The sequence below is a fragment of the Anas acuta genome, chromosome Z (assembly GCF_963932015.1).
Source record: "Anas acuta chromosome Z, bAnaAcu1.1, whole genome shotgun sequence".
Taxonomy (NCBI): Eukaryota; Metazoa; Chordata; class Aves; order Anseriformes; family Anatidae; genus Anas; species Anas acuta.
Genome location: NC_089017.1, coordinates 70,609,825 through 70,635,111, shown reverse-complemented (window position 1 = coordinate 70,635,111; position 25,287 = coordinate 70,609,825). Strand labels below are relative to the sequence as shown.

Genomic DNA, 25,287 nt, shown 5'->3' with positions numbered 1-25,287 from the left:
CTAGCCATGCAAAATACATCTCAAAGCAGATAGAGTGTACTACAATCAGAAAACTCTGGAATGTGCTACAACACTTAAACTTTGAGCAGTGGTCAAAATGAAGCTTTTTGATTGCCAATAGGAGCGTGCAGAAATAGGGTATGAAGGGAAACAAGTCATAGCTGCCACATTTTCTGTTCAGTGAACTCTCCAGAGTACGTACATCCTGTAGTCACAGGGCACCACTGAATGGAGCCAGGCTCTTGTCAGTGGTGCCCAGTGCCAGGACAGGAGGCAGTGGAGGCACAAACTGGAGCACAGGAGGTTCCCCTGAGCACCAGGAGCACTTCTGTGCTGTGCAGGTGGCTGAGCACTGGCACAGGCTGCCCAGAGGCTGTGGGGCCTCCTCTTGGGGCATCTCCTGAAAACCTGCCTGGACATGGGCCTGGGCACCCTGCTCTGGGTGGCCCTGCTGGGACCAGGTGGCTGCCAGAGGTCCCTTCCCACCTCAGCCATTTTGTGATTCATGTGATCTCTGAAGTGCCAGTGCGGGATGTATATAGTCTATATACACTATATACACTATAGCTGTGAAGTACCAAGGAGTTAAGGGAACTTCCCTTTAATTTCATCTCTCCTATTTTTCATTCAAAGTTTGCCCTACTGCAGACTTAGTTGCACTAAATGAAGACTGTCTGCAGGTGTTTCAAAGTACAAAATATATATATTTTTAAAGAAGCCTCATAAATCCCTTTGCTAACAGACATACTATGTTAGGATTGTAATTGAGAAAAAAAGAAGAAAGGGACAATTCCACTCAAGATCCTTACAGCCATTGTTGTTTGATCACGTTGATCAAAGACTCTATTTGCAGTTACATTTTGTTATTTTGCCCATTGACTGCACTGAGTTTGTGCTAAGTTTTTATGACATACCAGACTTGCATTTGTATATGTAAAATCCAACAACAACACAGCATTCAGTTTCTCTGGATCAAAAAGATCAAGGGAAGAACTGTGATAGACGTCACAAACATTTCATAATGAAGTTCTTGGCTTCTCTCCCCCATTTCCCTGGCTATTCCTTTTTCATCACAAAACCTCTGTTAATAGGAGTCTTAGCAGTGCCTCTGTTAATAGAAGTCTTAACAGTGATGGAAGGAGAAGCATCCATGCTCCAGGCATGGCAGGGTGCCACAAATCAACTTTGTAAAAATACCTAACGAATTGTAGTGTCTACTGTAATCATGTATTAGCTGTTGACTTGGAATAATTTCTGTGACAATTATCTAGTTTCACCCTTTGTGTAAGTAACTGAACCTTGAAAGCATTTTCTGAACAGTGTAAAAGTGATTGTGTAGTATTTCTATAAAGAAAAAAAGGAAAGACATTTTTCTTCAGAAGCCTTTGTATTGTTATTACCTATTAGCATTTCAGTTACACCTAGGCACTAAGAAGGTAGATTAAAGAGTTTATTGCAATATGCTCTGCAAGCAAATGGAAAAAGTACAACTGCTCCTGAAAAGTGTTTACAAGCCCAATCCAGGGGCTGGCTGTTACTCAGGGGCATTTAATCTTAACTCTGCTGTGCCTGTAAACTCTGCATTAACTGCTTTCAGTGAAGTGGCTTAGCACCTCGAAGTTTGAATACCACTTGTGAACTGCTTGTGAAATTGTATTTCCATCGACTAAGCACTGTGAGCAAAGACAGAAGTCCCATTATGTCAAGACGTGCTCATAGACTTCACTGAACTTGACCGTGTGGTTTAATGTAGTGACAGAGTTTACTCGTAGACCCGATGAAGTCATTTATAGCTTTTCTTGACTTCCACAGAAGATGCTGGCTGTAACTTTGAAAGCAAGAATTACAGATAACGGGTGTTACTAAAACTAGTGACTGAAGTACACAGAACTCAGCAGAGCCTTATCTTTTGTCTTTGTAAATCCCAGTGCATTGCACGGTACGTTTTACTGCTCTACGTTGTAGAAATGAGCTGGTGTCTTCAATACTTAATCTGTGTTTTAAAATCTTATTTAACAGAACTCTCCCAGTAATATGAGCATGAGTAATCAGCCTGGCACTCCCAGAGATGACGGTGAGATGGGTGGAAACTTCCTAAACCCTTTTCAGAGTGAGAGTGTAAGTATTTCTTTATAGAGTTGTTTTACTTTGGGAACCTTTGTCCCTGCTATTTTGTTAAAAAAAAAAAAAAAAAAAGAAAAAAGTTTTGCAGTGTACTTGCAATGCCCGTGCCTTAGGTGTTTTTTTGTTTTTTGTTTTTTGTTTTTTTACTAGCTTCTAAAATTAGAGTATTAATTTACCAAATTTATTTGAAAAATACTACTAGAAGTTGAGCCAAAATGGGTAAATGTGGGAGGTGTAGATCTACTGCAGAAACTCTTTTTCTAGATAAAGAGGTGCATTGTCAATGAAAGTTAGATCTGTCAAGCAGTAATAATTATGGTCTATGTATTCAGTAATGCACAGTGGGCATTTGTCAGACGCTATCTGAGCAGCCAAAATACACAGAGTTGACAGATCTTTACATCTGAGTGTTTCAATTTGTGGTTGCCCAACCTTTGACTCCTAAACAATGTGTATTGCACTGCAGGAATGTCTTTTAGGACAGGATTCACACTGAAGTGTATAATTAGAGCACCAGATCCCATATTCTAGAGAGGTAGAGAGAGATTTATTGGCACTATTAGAGACAGAAAAGGCAAAGGTGCCCTCTAGTGTTCATTCTGGGACAAATGATGTTCTTTAAAATGGAGTACGCTTGAGGCAGCAAAACATGGTGTGCAATAAATTACAAAGCAAGACCAGTATTTTCATACTCACGTGCCTGAAGCTGGGTTTCTAAATCCACATTTAGGTTCCTAAATAGAAGTGGCCTGATTTTTCAGAAGTGCTGAGTGACTTCAACACTTCTGTTCTTTTTGGAAATCACTGCTGCCAGAAGTGAGTGCAATAACTATGCCAGTGGTGACTTTTTGCTTAGAAACCATGAGTAAACAGTTCCTCCTAGATCACAAAAAGCCAAATTGCACGGCAAGTTAAATAAGAATCAGATTTTTGGTGATTATTGTTATTATTATTATTATTATTATTATTATTATTATTATTATTATTATTATTATTATTATTATTATTATTATTATTGTTTGTTTGTCTGTTTTTTGGTTGGTTGGTTTTGGTTTATTTCTTTAACTAGTGAAAAAGAAAAGGGAGCAGTTTCTGCATGTTAGCTGTTTTTGTAAAGAAGGCACATGGTCAGATTGTTTGGAGTATTGGAGAAAATTGGTTTGTACCACCTAAAGGGATTGATGTTTCAAAATCTGCCAAAACGGCACTAACCACAAAACATCCATTAAATGTGATCCTTGGTCATGGTAATCCTTGACACTCAATTTGGCATGCTTTGCTTGTACTGAGGGCAGACAGCCTGATTCAGCAGGCAGGCCAGTTAAGCAAACTAAAGGCAGGAAAGAAGGACTTTAGCTGTACTCTAAAGAAAATCAGTTTTCTCAGATATTTATTGGATTCTAGGTGCACCTAGTTGTCATTTTCCTACCTGAATGAATCTGGGACCTAGTTTTCTCAAGGTTTTCCTATGCCTTCTGTGTACTTCTAGAGTAGGTGTGTTATTATGAACTCCTTTCTCAGGCAAATTTGCTGTTCATCGGGAGCTTTGCTTGGGAATGGGGAAAAGATTTTGGCTAATAATAAGCTAAATATGACAAATAAACACTGTTTTGTCTTCAGATTCCTTATCCAAAGTGATTACCCAGTTACATTGACTGTAATACAGAAAATCATTTGAATACAGACTTTACGTAAAGCATTTGAGTTGGTCTACTCATTGGCTTAAGATAAGCATGTTCTTGCTATCTTTGCTGGCCTACCGTGAGAGTGCACAGCACAGGGTGGCAGTGAGCCCTAAAGCAGAAAAAAACATCAAAGACATGACATGGGACAAAATAGGTTGTACCCACACAGTCCATTCTATCCAGTTTTCATGACAGAGAAGACCTACACAAAATGTTTTTTTGAGTATTCTTGGACACTTGGAAATGGACAGCTCAAAGCTCTAGCTCGGGCAGTTTTTTTATTAGGTGACTGTTTTTGCGAAGGCAAATTAATCTTTCAGTTTCTTGTATCAGTTTTCATTACACTAATACTTCTTGCACTTGAACATTTTCATCACCTTAGAAGATTTTAGGTTGTGTTTCTGCAAGTTTTCACTTTAAACAAAATTTAAGCACATGCACTTCTTGTAGGCCTCACGCTGTCCCGTTGATTATTTGTAATGAAGTACTGCTAACTTGAGGGCAACTATAGCTTGTATAAGGGCTGCAGTTCAATTTGTTTCACAATAAGGTGAAGTGGTGACTGAGTTTTAGGTTCTCTTGAAAGAGAATGACCACTGATTCAGCTTCCCTCCTGAAATCAATAGTACTGAATAATAGATACCAAAAGAATAGCTGGATTCCAGTCAGACATATCTGTACACTCTTCTTCCCACCCAGCAATAAAAAAACTCTCCAAAACATTTATCTAATTCACCTCACCACAAATGCAGCTGGTCTACTTGAGGCTAGCTATCTGCCTAGCTAAATCCCCCCGGTTTCCAACACCGATCAGGAGAAGGTCTGGAAAACATTAGTGTAATACTGGCTCATCACATCACCCAGATAACACTGAAACAGTCTTTGGGTGATTTGACTTGGTCAGCAAGAGCTGTATTTTTATGTAATGAGAGAAGGTTAACAGAATTTGTGATACCACAAATTGGACTACAGCCTTAGCACAGGCTATAGTACAAATTTAGGAGAAAATTCAAAGAGCGGGTTGGCATTTGAACTCATTGCTCTGGTCCAGTAGTGGTTTTAGTTATCTGGAGAAAAAAAAAATGTTAAAATGTGGATTCCTCTTTTTTCAGTACTCCCCTAGCATGACAATGAGTGTGTGATCCGTTAACAAGTCTCGTCATGAAGACCACAGTGAGTTGGCCCTCTTCAGAGAGTTACTGCAGAAGAAAATTATTCGTCCCAGTGTACAGTTTAACAAAAGGATCTCAAACACAATCAGACCCACATTTTTTTTTCCTGCCATCTCCCCTGTTTTGTCAAGAAAGTGGGTCCCAAACATGATTGAGATAACCATAAAGAGTGGCAAAACAGATCTGCCCAAGATGGAACTGCAATTACCTGTGTATGTACATGCGTGGGTTAATGTATGTATGTGTGTGTGACGCAGAAATACACACATACATATATAGACCTGCAGGACATTGTAAAACATTATCACATGACATCTTAAGTAGAAATGAGAAGTAGGAACTTCTATTCCATCTTTTTTTTTTTTTCACGTTTACATTCTAATTTTTAAACTTTGCTTTCCCTCTCCCCTCCTGAATTGTTTTATGTTGCATATATCACTGCTCTATAAGTTATTTTTTAAAGTGAACTCAAATGATAAATTCTTCTGATTTTGTAAATGTCTGCCATTATGGATAGGAATAAAACTGCTTATAAGAGCTTTCATTAACTTGTGTTTGATACCAGTTACCCTGTGAATCATAAACTGTACTGTCTCAAGAAATAGAAGAAAGCTCATCTTAATTTTTTTGGAGAAATTTAATAATTTTTACCTAGTTTGGTGATTTTTTTTTATACTTTGCCTTTAAAAAAAAGAAGCACTGAAGGTTATATTTCTTCTTTAATGGAAGCCTAATATCTGCAATATCTATTTTAAATGGAAGCCTGAATTTGATACAAGCTTCTCAGTTTATATAGAGTACTATAAGGTTACTGTATGCGAGCTCCAATTGCTATAGAATCTAGCAATAAAGTGTCAGGGCTTCTTCTGCCCTTGGAAATGAATTTTCTATTTAGCATGATCTTCCGTAGGGGTGGTAGCTAGAGGAAATACAGTGGAGTCCTTATTACCAAAACCTGTTCTAACAATTTATGTTTACGTTTCCCCTTTTCAGTAATTCTCAACTAAATCCTAACAATCCGTGGTCCTGATGACGAACAGTATCTCCCAAGCCTATTCAGAACATCAGATCACACTGGTACACGAATTTACCCCCCAAACCTTTCAGTAAGCAGTCAGTTTTGTGAACCAAAATGAGGGAGTAAACTTTTTATGACTACTATGCCTTGTGAGGGTCTTACCTTTCACCATGAACAGAAGAGGCAAAAACATCTAGGCCATTTTATAAGATCAGTGTATTAGACATGAAAGCTGGGGGCAGAATGGAGAAAAGGCATATGGTCTTTAAGGAAGAGCGTCTGGAAATGGTCCCAAGTCTCCAGGCAAAGCTCTAAAACCAAGATTACTGTAAATATAGTTCCTAGTGACTTCCAGTTCCCCCACGAGAATGAAAGCTTTCAGTTGTGTACTGGTCAAAATGCTGATCAGAAACAAGGGCTGCTCTACAACTGATGCCATAGACGAAAGCAAAGTCCCCACCTTGGACTTTGCCTATAGAAGAGCCACTTATATAGAAAGAGCAGTTCTGAGCAGAGTATGTCCATGCAGACTTTTAAGGGGATATTTTTCATGAATTTGTGCTGAACAAGTGTATGTAGAGAGCTCATTGTGATGGTAGATGCACATAACTGGATGCATAAGTAGTACCAGAATCTCTGAACTCATTTTTATTTTTATATATGTAATTTATATATATATGAAAATAAAATCATTTAACGCTTTTTACTCTCTTGTTAGTGCTGTTCAAAGGTGAAACTCTTGGAGGCTTAAAATTATGTTAAAATATCAAAAATTTTGGGAGCATTGCTATATAGTAATAATATCATGAGCTAGAGAGTCATTATATGGTTTTGTAGACTTTATTCCCAGGATTATGGAGATTTAATTCATTTGCTTATCTTTGGAAAACATTTTGTTGCTGTCTCAAAATATGCCAGGAGTCCCTACCATTAATTTGAATTATAAAAACATAAAATGAGATCTAATTTCCTGAGATCCTTCATGGTTGTCACTAATATCACTGGTTTCCGTGGTTATGTGCCCAGTGCAGCCCAGCTTGTCCCATAAACAGTGCAAAGTCCAGGCATCCTTGCAGCCTTCATCTGACATCTGTATTATCCTTGTTGGTAGCCTCTAAGGAGTATTCTAGGACTGTTTTCTGCCCAGTTTCAGTCACACGATGTCACTGCTCCTCGACTAAGGTAGATGGATATGTCTGGACATCCAGTGCCAAAGCCGTTCGTGCACAAGGTAAGTGTGCCCTCGAGTGAGCTCACAACCGGCTGGGTACGTCTGGGCCCTGCTGGGTGCCTCGAGGGGAGCCCCTGGGGCTCCTGCAGGCAAGCAGTGTGTCCAGTCGGCGCCAAGAGCTGGCCTGGACAGCATCATTGACATTGCAAGACTGGAGCATCCCAATGTGGCAAAATTAAGCAGAATTAGGGCTTAATATTAATCAGACATTCAATTTATTTATTTTTTTCCTAAATTTGGCATTAGCTTCAATAGTTTAGTGTACAGGCATCTGTTGAAAATAAGTCTGACCATGAAATTAAACCTATGCATAAAGCAGTACCCTTTAAAGGGAACTGCCAGCACATTGAATATTATTATCAACATACGATATCCCAATTTATCCTAATCTTATATATAAGATATATATCCTTTCGGGCACATATTTTTTTCTTATACAGTTCTTTTGAATTCTATGCAATTTTTCTTTTTGCCAGCATATCATTGTTTACCCTTTTAATTTCTTTCCCAAACATTTATATTAAATTAAACCTTGTTGCATTGATCCTGCAGCATTAATATCAGCAAATACATTGCTGGTCTCAAAAGGAACAGGATTAGTCCCTGCTTCTTGTAGCCTGTAACTCCATGCCCTGATATTGCAAGTTACAAAGTATGTCCAGCACTTTTTATGCCTACAGAGCCCCACAGATTAGTGGGATAACAAACGTGCAAGCTTGCAAAATTTCAGATTTGGGAGATCTGATTTAATATTCACAACACATCTTATTTTTAGAATTTTAATCAGATATAAAGAAACCTAATCATCTTGCTTTTTGTAGGGAACTCTTGCATTCCTATGCTTGCATACATGGGGAAAGTTATTTACGTGCAAATTGATAAAATCAGGTGATTATGACCATGCATAGGTTCTGGAACTGAACCATTAGAAAACAATTGTACATGCTAAATGCTCAACTTATGAATTACAAATATCCCATTCTTCTTAAAATTTTCATAGAGCTTTTTGCTTGTGCATTTGTTTTCTCTCTTTTGCTTATAAATCCTTGCAGGATTTCATCATAAACAGGAGTATTAATATGGAAAGAAAGATTATTTCCAAGCACTGATTTTATATTTCCACTTATGTTTCTAATGCACTAGATATCAATGTGTAATGTGACTGCTGTTTATATCTATCTTTATGCAACAGCATTATTGATAATGGCAGAACCTGTCCAGCTCTGGGAGGAATGTTACAGTAAGTGGTGCCAGCTAGTTTTCCTACACCCTCTTTTTATAGAGATTTCTCACTTTCATATAGAAATAAATAGATCATGATTCTGCCGATGTGTCTTTCAGGCAAAGTTAAAGGAAGGCTTTTTTAAAAACAAGTGATGAAATCTTAGAATAGCAGAAACAGGGGGATAATGGGTCTCTCTAAACCATCAGAACTCTGGCAAAAATTCTGGCCTTGGCAGATGAAGTTGGGATTCACTTGTGCATTTCACAGTGAAGTTGGTATTTTAGCTGGTATCTCTCACCCATGAGAAAGGAGCATTCGTACACAGTTTTTGTCTCCATGTCTAAGTCTTGCACAGACAAGAATGGGGTTTAGGATGAGGAAGAAGCTGTATGAATCACTGCTAAAGCATGTGGCCTGACGTGCATTAAAGAAATACCTGGTACTTGCATGTATGGACTGCATTATTTTCTTAATTGTCTGAGCATGAGGAAGAAGTGCAGCTGCACTCAATGCTTGCTGAGTTGGTGCATGCAAAAGACATGGCAACAACAGTGAGCCATGTCTTTGATGTGCTGTGGGCTGCCCAAATATGCCCCAGCTTGCCTTGGGGTGACTGGCATCAACAAGTGACAGCCAAGTCCCCCTGGGAGTCCCCAGACACCAGACCTGCATGTCACCTTGTCAGGGAGAATACCAACCTCCAGACTTACCAGCCTGCTCCACTCCTGAATTCCCAAAGCATGAGGTTAAATGTCCCGTGTCCCACCACCAGTCCTCTGGAAACATCTGGCCCGCACTCTCCTTTTAAAATGCAAGGAGAGAGATGTAGGCTAATCATTTATCTTAAATAATTCAACTTGGGAAGAAGTGAATAGAGCCTAGCTTCTTTATGGAGAGCAATTCGGAATCACTGCATAAGGGCTGCTTCATGAACTGGCCAAAAATCATTTGAATTTTCCCCTGTTCTGTGGTTAGCAAATGAAATACTACATGTAAAGAGGATTTGGAATTAGATGGGTAATTTAATGAGGGACCAGCTGTTACAATATTCAGTGTTGAACATTTTACTTTCCTAGTTGAAATGAATTTTCAGCTGATAAATGTTGCACTGATTTCTACTTCTCAAATCAGTTAAATATTTTTGACTTTTATTTCCTGTTCTAGTGAGCTCTGATCCTTTGTTGTTGTTGCTAAATACGGACTGAATTCTTCAGGATTTGACTGTATACATTTCCATTTGGAGAATGTAAAATAGAGTTTAACAATACATCTATATACATTTAAAAGGACAGGTAAATTAATTTTTTTTTAATTCACTTTTAGTGATGATCTAATACAGCTTCTGTCCCAAATGTGCTTGGGTTTGGTTGTGCCCTCAGGATGGGAACCCTGGTTAAGCATATCTGTTACGTAAAAACCCCCAAATCTCTTTCAACAGTGACAGCTCATTTCTATTCAAACTGATCATGCTATGGAACTAATACAGGATGTTACGATACGCAACAACAATAAAAATTCAGTACGCTCAAATATAAATGAGTTAGATTTAAATTTTAGTTTGTGCAGCTTCCTTTACTTTCCAGACATTATTGGCTCTGTGCTACAAGCTGCTGTTCATGCCAGTTGTTCTACTGAAACTTTGATGAAACCACTCACATAATGTCATTTTTCTTGTAGGATTTCACCCTAGTCTGTGTGAAATTTGTCTGAGATGTGACGTTATTTTGCAGATCTATAAACTATGGAGAAAAATAAAAAGGATCTGCTGAAATTACCAAAATGTTGTTTCAACACAAAGCACAGAGGGAAAAGTCCGTATCTAAATTACTGATGTGAGTGCATGCATAGAAGTTGTCTGCCAGAGCTGTCATCTTGAAAACAAATTACAGTAACAAATTTAGAGAAGATAAGCAGACTGTCTACTCAGCAGTTAAAATTCTGATCCTGCAAACACATTCACATTGGTTTGAAATAAAGCCTACACATGCTTAATTTTAAGCAGATTTAACAATACAAGTAATATCCTTCAGAAGAGTGGGACTGCTAATATGCTAAAACCATGCTTGAGTGTGGACAGTCTAGAAGCTCAAATTAAGTCTTCCCTGAGCAAACATTTTATCTTATTTTACGGATTTTACCAGTGCAGGAACATGTTTGTGTACTGATAGTACTGATATGTGGAACAGATTTGGCTTTCTTCTGTTTCTTATTTTATTACAGCATTGTTCACTACTAAATATTAAATATTTTTGTGAACTTGTCCTTTCATTTTGTTTTCAGTTGTGCAGCCATAATTTCCCTCAATATACAGCTAACAGCTTTGCAATTTTAGTCCAAACATCTGTTTGGTCACTGTTTTTCATCTGAGCTTAAAATATGTAAGAAAACCTCTTATGTAATGGGAAAACTTGCCATAAAAATAAAAAGGGTTTTCTTGGGTACTTGTTTTCACATTTAATTAAAAAAAAAAAAAAAAGTTTTTCAGTTGTAATTTGAAATCGTCACTTTCTAGCCACTATTTAATATCTCTGTGCAAAAGAAATTGAGAAAAATTGCCCCTTCTTCTTCTTCTTTTTTTTTAATCCATTTGAATTCATCATAAGTAATAGTTGAAGGGCATGATTTTGGGGAAATCAGATAAAAACAAGATTTACTACCTACCTGCTATGAATAATATAGCTGGCCTTTGTGTTGAAAGCTCCTTCCATGTCCCCAAAAGTGGATTGCCTAACATTTGATACATACAGCTTAGTAACAGCCTGATACCCAAAGAGTTGCCCCACTCATATCTTCCGTGCTCAACATCCCATGGGTGGCCCAGTGGCCCCCTTGACCGGTCGGGATGCTTGGGGTTGGCATTTTGAAGAAGAGCAACCGAGCGGGCAGACAAGCAGGCTTGTGCAGGGTCTGGACAGCACATGGTGTTGGTGTGCAACCTGCTGCAGATCGTCTGGCAGGTAGGCCCGGGGCTCCCTTAGGATTTTAGTACTGGAACAAGAGTCTTGGTTTTCCTAAGAGAGAATACTGGCAGCTTAGCACCAGTTTTTGGAAGGAAATGGTACAGAACTGGTTTTGTTTGCTAGATGGCACATTTCCTCAGCAGCTTGGGCGTACTAGGAACCAAGACAATAGGATTTGGAAGTCCAGTTTGTTACAGAGATATGCACGGCTCAGCAGAGTAGGAGGGAATTACTACATGGCCAAACCCACGTTTGTCCCTGTAGGGCGAGACCATTGGTAGTCCCTTTCGATGCAAAGATTACCACAGTTCTTTGCATCGAAAGCCACGAGGAGCTAAATCATCCACTGGATGAGCGGGATATTTGTAGGCTTTATTTCTGTTGTTTAATCTTCGCGTTTTCTCCCCTCTCATTTGGATTTTTCCATTAAATGTACCATGCCAGATGTTTGCACAAAAACAAGAACAATTTGCCCAATAAACATACAGGAAGTTGCTCGCATCTGTAACAAGAGTCCTACTATAGAGCATTTATTTCATTATAGACATTGTGGCTGCGCAAGATCCTGAGAGCTCTTAGCACTAGACATTAGGAAAGTTAACATCTCACAGGCTTATTATGCATTAGACAAGATGATTTCCAGCAATGACATAAAATAGCTTGAAACAGAAGTTGATGTTTGCCATGCAGAGTAGAGGAAAATAAAATCCAAATAGAGTCTATGTAATTGAAGTAGGAGATTACTAAGGCTATAATTTACTAGGAGGATCTGAAAAGTGTGTTAACTGGCAATAAGCTTGCCAGCAGCAAACAGCAACAAAACGGGTGGCTAGGACGCCGTGGTTGCTCTCATGGCTGCCCTGCAGGATGGATGGATGCTTGGTCTGAACAGGCTGCAGGCAAGGGACTCATGTTATGGGTGGCACAGTGCGAGTGCCCTTCCAGTGGGTGGCAAAGGCCATCCAAACAGAGAACATCCAACAGCTTAGCAGGAAAGATGAGAGGCGTTTGCCACATTGCCATCTGAAAACAAGATATTCAGAAGCTGGTATAAGCTGTTCCCAGATCTATTCTCATTTTGCTAATTAACTTCCAGTTTTGTTTTCATTTACATTCACATTAAGAGTTAAGGAAGAGAATACAAATTCCTAAATGAGCCCTGAAATACCAGAGATGGAAGGGTGGCATCAGCACAGTGTAAGCTGGAGCTTTCTGCTAGTTGAGAATCAAGTAACTTTAAATATTAGCATATTTTCAGGACAAAAAAGAACCCATATAAGAAAGCATTTTGGTCTTGCAGTGGTTGTTTGAGAAGTGTATACCAACATGCCCTGTATGCTTAAAGATAAATTGTGAGGGCATTTTTTGTGGCAAGTATCCCCTTGCAGAAATGTCGGACTACATCTATTTTGTGCATGTTTGCCTAAAACCACAAAAACAGAACAGTTATTTATGGGTTGCATTACATGCAATTGGAAAACATTTATTTCTGGTGAAGAGAGGAGGAAAATTGGGTAGCTGATGTGTTAACATGTTTATGTGAATTACTTAAAGCATTGGTAAACTGCTGTCAACTTTTTTCACATTACACACGTACTCTGTGTGGGCGACTGCTGACATTATAACCCCAGTGACCCATGCATAGTCTGTAAATTCCTGTAGGTTCTGTGTAGGAAACCTTGTCACCATTGCTCAATGCTGTAAATTCGTGTTCTGAAACAAGAGGTGGCGGGGTTGTGCAGCCGTGTGTATTGTATACCACAACAAACAGCACCTGTTCTGTCATCAAAACTTGCTGTTCACGTCCAGTTAAAGCTCTGTTAAGCACGCTTAGTGGTTTCAGAACATAATTCAAGCAGCAGATACACAAGCTGTTAGCAGGAATATTAAATATAATGCGCGATGAGAGAACCAGGCCCAGTCCGTAGCCTGTCAGGCGCGAGTAGGCCACGGGTGGCTGCAGCTGGGCACGTCTCGTGAGCCCGAGCAGGCCGCGGGCTGTGCTTGCAAGCTGCAGACAGGGATGTCATGCCCAGCAGGCAGGGACAGCCTAGCTTTTCCTCCAGTGTCTCTTCTTAAAGCTTCTGCTTTGGTGCCAGGACAGAAACCCAGCCCCAGCACGTGCAGCGATCAGGCAGCGCGCTCTCTGCTCTGTGTCCTTGTCCCCAGATGCCACAGGCTTTACGTGAGGCAGTGTTTTAAGGAGAATTTAATTCTTTGTTTACTGAGAAAGAAAAATAACCCAACTCTGAATTCTTTTCTATTGGTATTTTATGATGCACATCAAAGGCCTGAAAATATGTATGTGTTCTTTGCTGGTTCCTGACATCAGAAATTCAAATCCTGTCTAGACGGAAAGGCTTTGAGATGATGGGAAAAAGAATGAAAAACTGGCAACACAACCTGAGAAAGTTGAAGGGGATTTTTGGATCATTTCAAACTCTGTCTTAGTGGGTTTTATTGATAGTTTAAATAACTAGTCTAACCTTTTGAATAAAGGCAGTCTTTGTTAGTGACTTTGCACCTTAACCCATTCACATAAAGCTGAGTACTTGAAATGAGTGTTGCTAGCACATCCAAGCCAACCTGTTTATAAAGTCTGAATATTTCTAATGCCAAAAGTAAATGTTTAAGGTGAATAAATAGAGAACAGGACATAATCCCGATTAAAGAGAAGTATTTTCTGGTCACGTACAAACAACTAGGCAGGTGTGTTTTAGACAGAGATGGACTTTCCATATCGTAAGTGAAACTAATATTCCAACTACAGTCTTTAGACGTAAAAGGAGCCTCCGAACTTTTCCAAATAAACAGGAATTAAATTTTCCAATCTAAATACTGATGTAGAAAATACATATAAAACAGGATGCTGCCCCTGACCTAAAACATTAATACTGATAGTATTTGGGGTCTCACAAATTCTGTATATTTCAACATATCTGTATTCCTCCTTAAGCGAGTGCTTCATCTCCATTATTGACAGTGCAAAGAGCTAATCCATGCCATACCAGAACAGTTCAAAAGCATAGCAACACAAAATTCCCGCAGTATTATAAATACGCAGACGTGTGTGTTATATTAGGGCAAGTAATCACCCCAGCCACAAACTTCTTTAGACCCTTTGCGTGACTTTCAAAAGCATCTTCTTGGATCGTTTCAGAAGGGCAGCAGGCTGTGCTGATGAGAGGTCCAAAAAGCTGCCTGACAACGGTCCCTTTCCAAAGGGTACAGGGTCTTGCATTGAGGGGTCATAACAATTCCAGTTGCAGCCCTTAGGAGCAGTTGTACCATGCGTACATCTTAACCTGAAGCCTTTTTGGTGTCAGAAAACCGACCTGCACCTGAAGGCCTCCCTTCTTTAAAAATCCTTTTTTAAATGTTCAGCTGTTTTCCACAGCTGTTAAGCTGCTGAGAGGTTTGGTGGGATTAGTTCTGTTGTACCAAGATAAAACTCTGTGTGCCCTTGTATACACAGAAAGCCTCCCCCCCAGGGAGGTGCCGCTGAGAGCCAGTCTAGCACCCAGAATCTCTGGTGTCTGGAGAAGCCTCCATGTCTAAGGACCAAACACAGAAACAAGGTGATAAAATCAAGCTTCTTTGTTTTATCTTAAAAAAGTTCCTGGCAAGACTGGGGAGCTGCAAAGAAATGGATTGTATGGGTCTGTGACCACAAAGCATTATCTGGGTTGGAGCCTCAGACAGTGCTATTGCAGACTGTTGGGTAAGCGTAAATTTATACCTCTATACCATGCTTGTTTCTGTTCCACACTGGCCTGATTCATCCTACCCTCACTTCAGCTGCTTAAAAGTTATCAGCCTCAGCAAATTGGGTTTCCTCTCAAAGTTACAGGAGGGGCAGAAGCAGAGATGCCTTCAGAAGATTGTACGATGGCATCCATCACCTTCTCCATTGATATCTCCTGCATGCTTTTAAGAGCATACCATTAGGTGGAATGATTTCAGGGTTTTTATACTTTGCTTCCCGTCCTTGGACAAGGCTCAAATGAGCAGGAATAACAAGCTCCTGAGAATCTGAATCCATGTGGCTTCCAGATGAGTTTCTAAATCCTTCAGTCTCAAACATGAGATTTTTGCCCTATAGTTTGGTATTTTCTCCTTCTGTACTTCTTTTTTTTTTTTTTTAAATATAAACAGGTGTAACTTGAATTAAGTTGTTTGAACATTTCTGGAAGTTTTACCCCTGCCTAGAGATTCTAGCCTTTATTTGTTAAATGGGCTCTCTCATTCTTTGTCTGCACTGATTCATTCATTTAAAGCAACATATGAAGAAACCATTGCATAGATGAATCAACACCAGCAATAGCATATGCTGCTTTTAAATTCAGCTGTGAGGTTGTAACTAAGATATTAATGTATATACTTTCTAGGAATGACTAGGTTCCTTTCCTAAGAGCTTTCAGGAATGAATCTAGAAGCTCCTAATTTAGGATTGTGAAAATTCAGGTAGTAATGGCAGTTTATGGGGATTTTTTGTAAGCTTTCTGTAAATGTATATAATTTCACATGCTGGTTTGGAGATAAGGAAAGTACCCAGTTTCAGATAGGCCAGGTCTTTGAAGACAGCGTTACTGTCTGGGTTAGCAAAGCCCATCTAGGTTCCACCTCAGGCTCGTACCATACACCTACTTTATTCTCACCCAACTCAGTATCTTTCTTCATTAACCACGCATACCAAATCATAACAATTGTACCAATTCTTGTTGCAAGCTGAGGAAGAGCTGAGGTTTAAAAATACAAATGTTGAGCTTGGCACCTTTTCACCTTCATGAAGTGTCCACATTCTCTCCGCTGGGCCTCCAAAGAGTGGCTCCCTCCAAAGTTGCCGTATAAATTCATCACACAAAAGTAGGTGAAATTTATTTTTTATATTTTAATGAGTCTAACAGCAGCGGTATTAGTATGTTTGCTATATTTTCTGAGTTGTGAGTCATTCAGTGTTGAAAATTATATGCATCTTGTGTAGCTATGAGTAGAAAATTTGAGAAATGCTTTTTATGATATGCTAGTACAATCCCTGCTCTGCTGTTCAATATTTTAAGTGCTGAACTAAACCAAAATATTATTTTCAAGAATTACCCTAGCCTCATCCCTGCATGAAAATGGATGTGAATTTCCCGTTACTGCTTCTGGGTCTTCAGTGAATTCTGGACCAAGAGTAAAGCAGTGGCAGCGGGAAAGGTTACTGTGGTAGCCACTTACGGACAACTTTTCAGATGCATACCATTCTGTCTGTCGCCTGATAATCTTCCAATTTTCCCATGGATCACCATATTCTTGAACATCTTGATGGGTTTTGTCAGCCATGGAGGAGATGTGGACAAGCTTAGCACCCAGAAAGTGTAGAAATGTAGCAAGTGATGAGCTATCTTCTCCAGCAAGCATTTATTTTTAGTGCTTAACTTTCAAGTAACGTTTATATTTTCAGTTATATTTTATCATTCAGTATCTTGAGGTGGTTTGAGCAAAAATATATGAATATATATAATTTACAAGAAATATAGGCTTGTATTGTGCCTTTGTAATTCTCTTCAGCTTCAGTATCTATAAGCTATGAGCGGACAAACCTTTGGGGTATTCTTTACTACATAGTAGCTGATGGCTTCATTAATACTGGCTATTTGAGTCTTCTGGGTCTAATGTTTATGTTTTCCCAGGTGAAAACGCCATAGTGTTCTCCACCAGACATAAGCACAATGACATATCACTGCAATGCATGCCGTCTCTTAGCTTCTCTCTACATGTGCTTGCATGTTGAAAATTTAGAAATGCTGCTGTATAAATTGCTACCTTGTTTATCCAATACAGGTGTTTTTCTGCATCCCTTGTTTGCTTGAAACTCCCATTAACTCGAAAGTTATCATTGGCTTGAAAGGGAGTTGTGGATGCACAAAGGATGCAGGGAGCAACTCTTCGGTAGTTTACAGGCTGCTGTACATTAATGTCTTCTCAGCAAAGAAATGTAGCATTAGCAGTGACTTCCTAGTGAAAACACTGAGCGTGCTTATCACTTAAGATTTTAGGAAAAAGCGTCAGACTGTGTAATTGTATCTCATCTAACTTTGACACCTAACCAGTAACATTTGATGAGGTATGAGCCTCACTTTTAACTACGTTTGATCATGATGTACCAACCAATGCAGAACTGAAAGGTGAACAGCCATGTTTTAGTATCACAGCTACACAAGAAATCACAGTTTTCACGAGGTTCTGTTCTGATTTTTGTTTCCTTATCTCTAAAGCATTTTCACCGCAGAAGTATTTTTCCATACAGTTACCTGAGGCTTCCTTTCACCAACCAAAACAGTCCGTAGCCTTCTACACTGTGAAAGGCAAGCTCTGTGGAGAAACATGGGCTTTGCGCTTGCCCAGCAAATTAGCAGAAAATTTCATCCAAGCCATAAAAGCCTTTTATGTTATTCTGTGTTTGTGTAATCAAAGCAATTAGGGATAGGAGCTTCAGGAATAAAGAGGTCTCTCTATCCTCCGTTTTACTCTCTCTCTGTAATTCGTAGGGATTTAAGAGTTATTTTCTCAAGGCTCAGCTGTGCCTCTCTAAACCAGCACAGTCTACGCATCATGTGAGATTCAATTTATGGGGATAACATTTGAACACGTAAGATTTACTTTTCATAGCAAGGAGTAATGTATGTCCTTTTGGACATGGACACTTGCAAACAAGTCTGATACCAAGAATAAAAATTCAAGATGGTACCAGTACATCAGACTCTGTACTACAGTGGGTTTTTTAGCTTTTGTCATTTGTATTTTATTTTGCAGGAGAGGAGCTGGGGAATCTCAGATCACATGGGGGATTTTAGAAGTATATCACTCAACAATCATTTTATAAAGTCTAACTTCAAAATGCACTATGATTTATTACAAAAATATATTTTCTTCTGTTTGCCGACATGGTTGTTCCATTTTGTGATAAGTTAAACTAAGCAGTTAATTTGTTGCACTGCCTAGCTGCATGAATTCATCCAGTGTACGTATGTACCTGTGCAGCATTACTTTGGGTTTTGTATTTGAATTTGCAGTATTGATTATTATTTTTGTATTTTACTTTGCCTCTGTTATTGGAATTGTAGTAAACATAATTTATACATATGATTTTACAACTGTTTTGCAACTGAAAAGTCTTCTTTAAATTGTAAAGTTTTATTGATGGATGCTCATTAAAATGGTATAAGAATTATATTAACAATTGTTTTGTGTTTTGATGCTCTCTGTACATAAATATATGTCTATTTATCTGTTTAATGGTGCTTGTGTCTTGCAATTTTGGATACATTTTAGAATAAAGTTTCATTTTACAAGAACTAGTTGTATTTTCAAAAGCTGTGTCAAAATAAAAACAACACACAACTTTTTTTCTCCAAGAATAACTAGGGTTATGAGAGAAACATATGACTCTCCAAAACATTTGTAACTTCAGGGAGTGATATATTTATTTCAAGAAAATAGAAACATATAAAGATGCATAGCTACATATTCTGGTCGATTTACTGAAGTAACTGACATCTGTATTTAAAATGTTACCCAAAAGAGCCGCTCTGGAGGCACGTCCCACATCTGTTGACTCCACTGGTAAGAAAAGATTTGTGAACATGATGTCACAATTATCACATTAGTCTGTAGTTTCTCAAAGGACCCTGAAGCTCTCTGGTCTTGAATGCATCTGTTTAAACAGTGACAGAATTTTGGGAGACAACTAACAAGCAGTTATAGATTATGGGCTTCTGAGAAATTTTGGTTCTAAATCAGACTTCCCTTACTACCCCCTTGCTCTGTAACGATTCTCAGAATAAGGTTGTTGTGCTTTAACCAGCAGGCACCACACAGCTGCTTGCTCACCTCCACCTCCCAGTGGAATGGGGGAGAGAATTGGGAGGAAAAAAAAAGTTAAGGCTCGTGGATTGAGATAAAGACAGTTTAAAAGGACACAAAAAGAAGAGAAATAATGATTAAGATGATGATAACAACAAAAATAATAACAGTAATAACAGTAATAACAACAGTAATAACAGTAGTAATAATAATAATTAGTAATAATGGGACGTAGAAAGCAAGTGACGCACAATGCAATTGCTCACCACCCACTGACTGATGCCCATCCTGTCCCCAGGCAGTGAGTGATCCCCGCACCCTGGCCAGCTACCCCATATTCATTGCTCAGCCTGACTCCACATGGTACAGGACATCCCTTTGGCCAGCTGGGGTCAGCTGCCCTGGTTCTCTCCCCTCCCAGATCCTTCTGCACCCTCAGCCTCCTGGCTGGCAGGGCAGTGTGAGAAGCTGAAATGTTTTTGGCTCCGTGTAAGACAACTAAACATCAGTTTGTTATCAGCATTATTCTCATCCTAAACCCAAAACACAGCACCATACCAGCTTCCAGGAGGAAAATTAACTCTGTCCTAGCTGAAACCAGGACGAAGGTCTAGCTTGGCTGAAGGTCAAGTCTGGTACAGCTACATCACTTGAACTGGCTGCTAGCTGCCTATATACCATGTGATTGAGCAGTACTTCTTGCTACATAAAATGGCTATATTTTCCAGAAGATTTATGCACATCTAATACTGAACTCATCTTTTAATAATAAGGTGCCTTACCCCTTCTGGCACAATTCCTCTACAGGTACTGTTCTGTGTCCTGTTCACCACATCACTCGTGAGATGTGCTATTGCGCTGCACAAAGCCTTCAAAATTACGTTGCTTCAATTACAAGTATATGTTAATAGGAGAGGATAATCCTTTCTCCTTTGTAAAAGCATTTAAAACAGTACTGCACCTGTTCCTCTTGGTTTTACTATTTCAGTTTAGCACAAGAAGTCTCAAGCCATTAAATGAGAATCATTTATTGACAAACACTTTAAAAAACGACATTAGCAAGCAACTTCTGAAGGAAAGCCAATTTTTTAGTCAGCTAACCAAACCTTTAAAGTTGAGCTCACTCTAAGTCACTGCCATTTCTCAATTAAAATGAGCAATTTCACCAAAGGCAGTGACGTGTGGGTTTGGATGTAAGGCATCTTCTATCTGTCTTTAACCACTTGTTCCTCTTACCACCACGGGCATCAGTAAAGAGAAATCTGACAGTTTACAAAGATGCCTCCCAGAGTCTGCCTTAAGGTAGTGTTGGTCTGACCAACTTTTTCCAGCAGTGACCACCAGACCACATAAGACACTTTTCTACTGGGAAACTTTATCTGCCACACTGATCTCCTCTGTGAACTTGGGCCAGTAACTTCATTTCTCTAATTTTTCAGCTGTGAAAAGAGAACTATACTGGCCTTTCGGATGTTTTATGAGGACAAATACACAAGACTGCAAAACACTCAATTACTCCAATGGAGACCATGTAAGAAGCTAAAGGAATACAACGGCTTATGGAAGTAGAGGCTAGTTTGGGAAAATTACATTTTAGGCTGTGAGGTCTTTCACCTCGCTCTCCATGTATGCCAAGTGTTCAAACCCATGGCAGCCATGTGGAGACCTCATTTGGATCCTGGGTGACCATTCCTGTTCTTGAAGGGCAGCTCCCATCTCCTTATGCTGTGTGACACACTTTATAAGTCAGGAGGTACGTATAGTTCTGGTGAGAGAAGTACCAAACACCAGCTTCCCTCACCCCAACAGAAATGAGAGAAGTTAGCTTTTCTGTTTCTCTGAGAGGAGAGGTTTGATGACCCCTCACCCAAGCATGTACTCCTCCACATGCTTCAGAAAATTCCAGATGTGCGCAGCTTTAGATTTCTCTTTTACCTGTCTGATAGCAACAGCTTTGTAGCTCCTGATCTCACAGCAGGTGACAGATAAATATCACAGGCCAATTACCTGATCAGAGCTACATGTTAAACAGATGTGAAAGCCACCTGGATGAGAACAAGAGTGTGAGGGCAGGAACAGACCGTGTGGGAAGACAATCCCTACACTACTGAGAAACTCTGATCTTGGCGTGGCAGGTTGGTAAACACTCAAATTTTCCCTGCTCTTATGGGTTAAAGCTGGATCTTTAACAATGCTTAGACGAACATTCACGGCACAAAAAGAAAAAAAAAAAAAATATATATTTCAGCCTGTTTTTAATAAACACGGGAAGCCTGCGGTTGGAACAGCGGGTAGCGAGCCACTGCTAGATGACAGAGAGGCTGATCAAACACCCAGGGATAAAAAATAAATAAATGTATAAGCTCCCCATCAAATCTTAGGCGTCGTGTGTCCCCCTCAGCGCCCAGGTCAGGCCGGCAGCCCCCGGCACTCCCCGGCTGCCACCTCCACGGCGGAGCCACCTTCCCGCCCCACCGCAGCCCGGCGGCGGCCAGAGGGGGGCGATTCCTGCCCGGCCACGGCCATGGTGGGGCGGGACCGTCCCGGCAGGGAGCGGGGAGGCCGGGCCGGCCCTGCCCGGCTCGTCCCGTCCCATCCCGGTGCCCGGCACAGCCTCAGCCGCCGCTGCTGCTGCCCGCTTTGCCCGCGGCGCCATGGAGCGGTGCGTGGCGGCGGCGGGCGGCGATGTCGGCATGTGCCAGGCCATCTTCCCGGCTCACGCCAACCACCGCGGGGAGCTGAGCGCCGGGCAGCTCCTCAAGTGGATGGACGCCACCGCCTGCCTGGCAGGTAGAGGGGCGGCGGCGCCCCGGGGGACGGCGACCACCACGACACCGCCTCAGGGAGCCGGGGGTTGAGGCGCCCCCGCCGCCATTTGCTGCCCCGGAGCCCCTCGGGCTGCCCCTGTGGGCGCTGCCTCGCCCCGAAAGCGGCGGCTCCTTCCTGGCTTTTGCCGGTGGCAGGAGGGGAAAAGGGTGGTTTTGTGCCCCCGGGGGTCGTGAGGGGGGATTGGGATGAGGAGCAGGGTGCAGAGGGGGTGTGGGGTGAGAGGGAGCAGCCAGAGCTAGCAGGGAGATGGATGGACCGGGGATGGAGCAATGAGAGGTGCTCGATGAAAGAAAAAAAAAAAAAAAAAGCCCTAATTTAAACATATTCGGAGAAAAACAACACAAGAAACACCGGCTTAAAAAAAAAAAAATCAAACACAACTTTTAACACCCCTCAGCTAACTTCTAGACGCCAGGCAAATGCGCTGCCGCCAGCCGGTGAGCTCCCGGTGCATGGCGTGGGCTTGCAGGGCGCAGGAAGGCTGGTAGGGGATAGCGGCTGTTTTTGGGGGAGCTGCTGCCCAGCTGGGTGGTTTTAGGCACGCAGTGTGGTGTGCTGGCTGTCTAGGTGTGTGTCATGCTTGGTGGCTTGCGGCTGTACATAACCCACAAATTGTGGGATGCTGGAGGACCTGTCCCATGCAGCAACCACCTGGCAGGGTGCAGCTTCCCAGGGTGACCGTGTGTTTGTTAGAGGTTTATGGTGGCACTAGGGACCGGCTTGGCTCCAGCCCTTTGGTGACTCCTCTCTTAAAAGCACTCTTCATGGAGAGGCTGCTCACTGGTGGTATAAAGCCTGTAACTCGAGTCCCTGCCCTGATGCAGCAGAGCCCCAGCTGCTGCGATGGTTGGCGCCTGCTCCCTGGACTTCAGTGAATCTGTGATCCCCATCAGCTGCAAACCTGACAGGGGAGCTTGCTTTCAGTCCACCTTTAGTGATCGCTTTTGCTTGATTTGACTTGTGCCACACAGCTATTCCCATTGCACACACACGTTTTTTAATGCTTTCCCTAGCTTGGGACTTGTGTCACAGCAAATGCAGCATGCCAGGCAGGGATTTGTTTGGCTTTTGCACCTTTCCCCTGTGGTAGTACCAGCTGCTGCAGTTGCAGGTGCCTGGATTTTGTACCTCCTTTGTTCCATGACCTGCAGCTTCAGGCTTGATCTACCTGTCTCTGCTCCACTTTGAGGCTGTTTATGATCTATTACAGCCTTACTCATCATCTTGCATTAGGCTGTGGCAACTCTAGCCTCTTAGTCTTTAGTGACCTCTTCCCTTCAGCACAGTTTGTTGTGTTTCTGATAAGTGCCTTAACGTGTTTTACCCTCATATTTTAAAAAGGAATTCCTCAGGTAATGATACAATTTATGCACCACCCTCTCTCCATTTTCTCCAAGCCTTTTCCACCAATGGTCACAAAAATATTGTTGGGCTCCATGGGAGTGAGAACTTCTCTCTGTTGGGCAGACTACTGTTGTCCACGTTTCCTAGGACTCTTTTTTTTTGTCTGCATCACCCAGAAAACTTTCTGGAGCTGGGGTTCCCTGTGTTTACATGGACTCATAGAATCACAGAATCATAGAATATTCCGAGTTGGAAGGGACTCATAAGGGTCATCGAGACCAACTCATGGCACCATGAAGGTCTACCCAAAAATTCAAGCCGTATGACTGGGTGCACAGTCCAAATGCTTCTTAAACTCCGATAGACACTGCTGTGACTATGTCCCTGGGGAGCCTGCTCCATAGACCCTAGGAGATGAGGAATTTAGCCTGTGATATGAAACTCTAGGCGCTATGGTCAAATAAATAGTAAATCACAATAACTCAATATAAAAAGATGACTATTGGACTCCCAAATATTATCAGCAGAGATATTTACCTTTTCAAGATTATTTTTTCTAATTAATACAAATAGGATGTATTATTTTTCGTAATCTATGAGATGAAGAACACCACAAATTTCAAAAACAATATTTTCAAATTGTTACAAAAAGTAAATACTCTTTTCCAATGTTTAAATCTTGATTGTATTTTTTAATAATCCTGTGGTTTTAATATAATACTGGGGGCATGTACTTACCTGCTTTCCACTGCTGTGACCATACTGTCAAGCCAGTAGGTCTTTCTCCTGTGTCTGAGAATTCTCAAGTGACATAACCTTCTAGACAGGTTTAATGTAGCTGACATTCACAGCATTCTCATTTTGAGGTTGGTTGCTGGGATTTCTGTAGACCTGTTAATACTCTTTTCCCCTGGAACATGCTTGATAGCTCTCATTCAGACTGCTCAGTTTTAGAGGAGGACCTTAAATAGTTAAAGCTTCTCAAACTCAGGAGAATCATTATAATCATCTAGTCTCATTTCCTGATATTACCTTTGTTTCATGGTAAGTATTAATCTTATTTCAGCTGCCTTTTTTCTAAAGGCTCCACTTAAGACTTGCAAACATATAGGTGAATGTCTTGCTGCAAGTGCAGTGTAGTAATTGTCTGTCCTTGTGTCTCTCTTGAAGCTGAGAAACACGCTGGTGTGTCTTGTGTGACAGCATCTATGGATGACATACAGTTTGAAGAGGCTGCCAGGTACAAAACCAGCTAACAATGATGAAATGTTTTCATTTTAGAGATTCTTATTTGGCAGAGATAAACTGAGGCATCATAAAATACTGCGAACTCCCCGGAGCCATGGGGTTAAGTCTCGAAATTGCTCTTTCCTGTCGGCGATAGCCTGACCCACTTAGAAAACAGAGATAAATTTCACAGATCTAAAATAAACTGTAGTTACTTTGACCTGCAACGTAGATGCCAGGTGAGAAACCAATGTCCCAGTGATCTTTGGCTCTAGTTGAAGTGAATGCCACAGGCCATTACTTATCTCTGCTAAATGAGGAATACACTTATAAAACTCATAAAGGTTGCTGTACGATTTTGGTTGTAGGTGCTGTTTCAGTTTATTTCTTACTGACTCTTTCTTGCAGCTCTTTTAAAAGAATATCTTCACGTAACAAAACAGAAATGTTTTACATTTGTGATTATTCAGTATTTAGTAAGTGTACAAGGTAACACAAGGTTTAAAAGGCAAAAGTTTTGTTTTAACCATTCTCCGTGATGATCCCTTACAAAAGTACGGGATAAAAGACACTGTAGGAAGAAATGGCACTTTTTTTTTTTTCCGAACCATATCTTGTGAAAAA

General features: G+C 40.7%; 2 protein-coding genes across 6 annotated transcripts in view; both read left to right on the top strand.

Moving 5' to 3' along the window:
* Nucleotides 1-18,755, top strand: part of SSBP2 (single stranded DNA binding protein 2) — a 188,527-nt gene extending 169,772 nt beyond the window's left edge. For all 5 annotated transcript variants that reach the window (XM_068665873.1, XM_068665874.1, XM_068665872.1 and 2 more), the window contains 2 exons: nucleotides 2,020-2,118; nucleotides 4,922-18,755. In XM_068665873.1, the coding sequence (XP_068521974.1) occupies nucleotides 2,020-2,118; nucleotides 4,922-4,951 (129 nt within the window). In that variant the 3' untranslated portion in view covers nucleotides 4,952-18,755. The remainder of the gene's footprint in view (nucleotides 1-2,019; nucleotides 2,119-4,921) is intronic.
* A 3,058-nt stretch (nucleotides 18,756-21,813) lies between these two features.
* ACOT12 (acyl-CoA thioesterase 12) overlaps nucleotides 21,814-25,287 on the top strand; it is a 34,027-nt gene continuing 30,553 nt past the window's right edge. Inside the window, exons 1-2 of the mRNA XM_068666748.1 lie at nucleotides 21,814-22,053; nucleotides 24,607-24,676. Of these exons, the coding sequence (XP_068522849.1) occupies nucleotides 21,918-22,053; nucleotides 24,607-24,676 (206 nt within the window). The 5' untranslated portion in view covers nucleotides 21,814-21,917. The remainder of the gene's footprint in view (nucleotides 22,054-24,606; nucleotides 24,677-25,287) is intronic.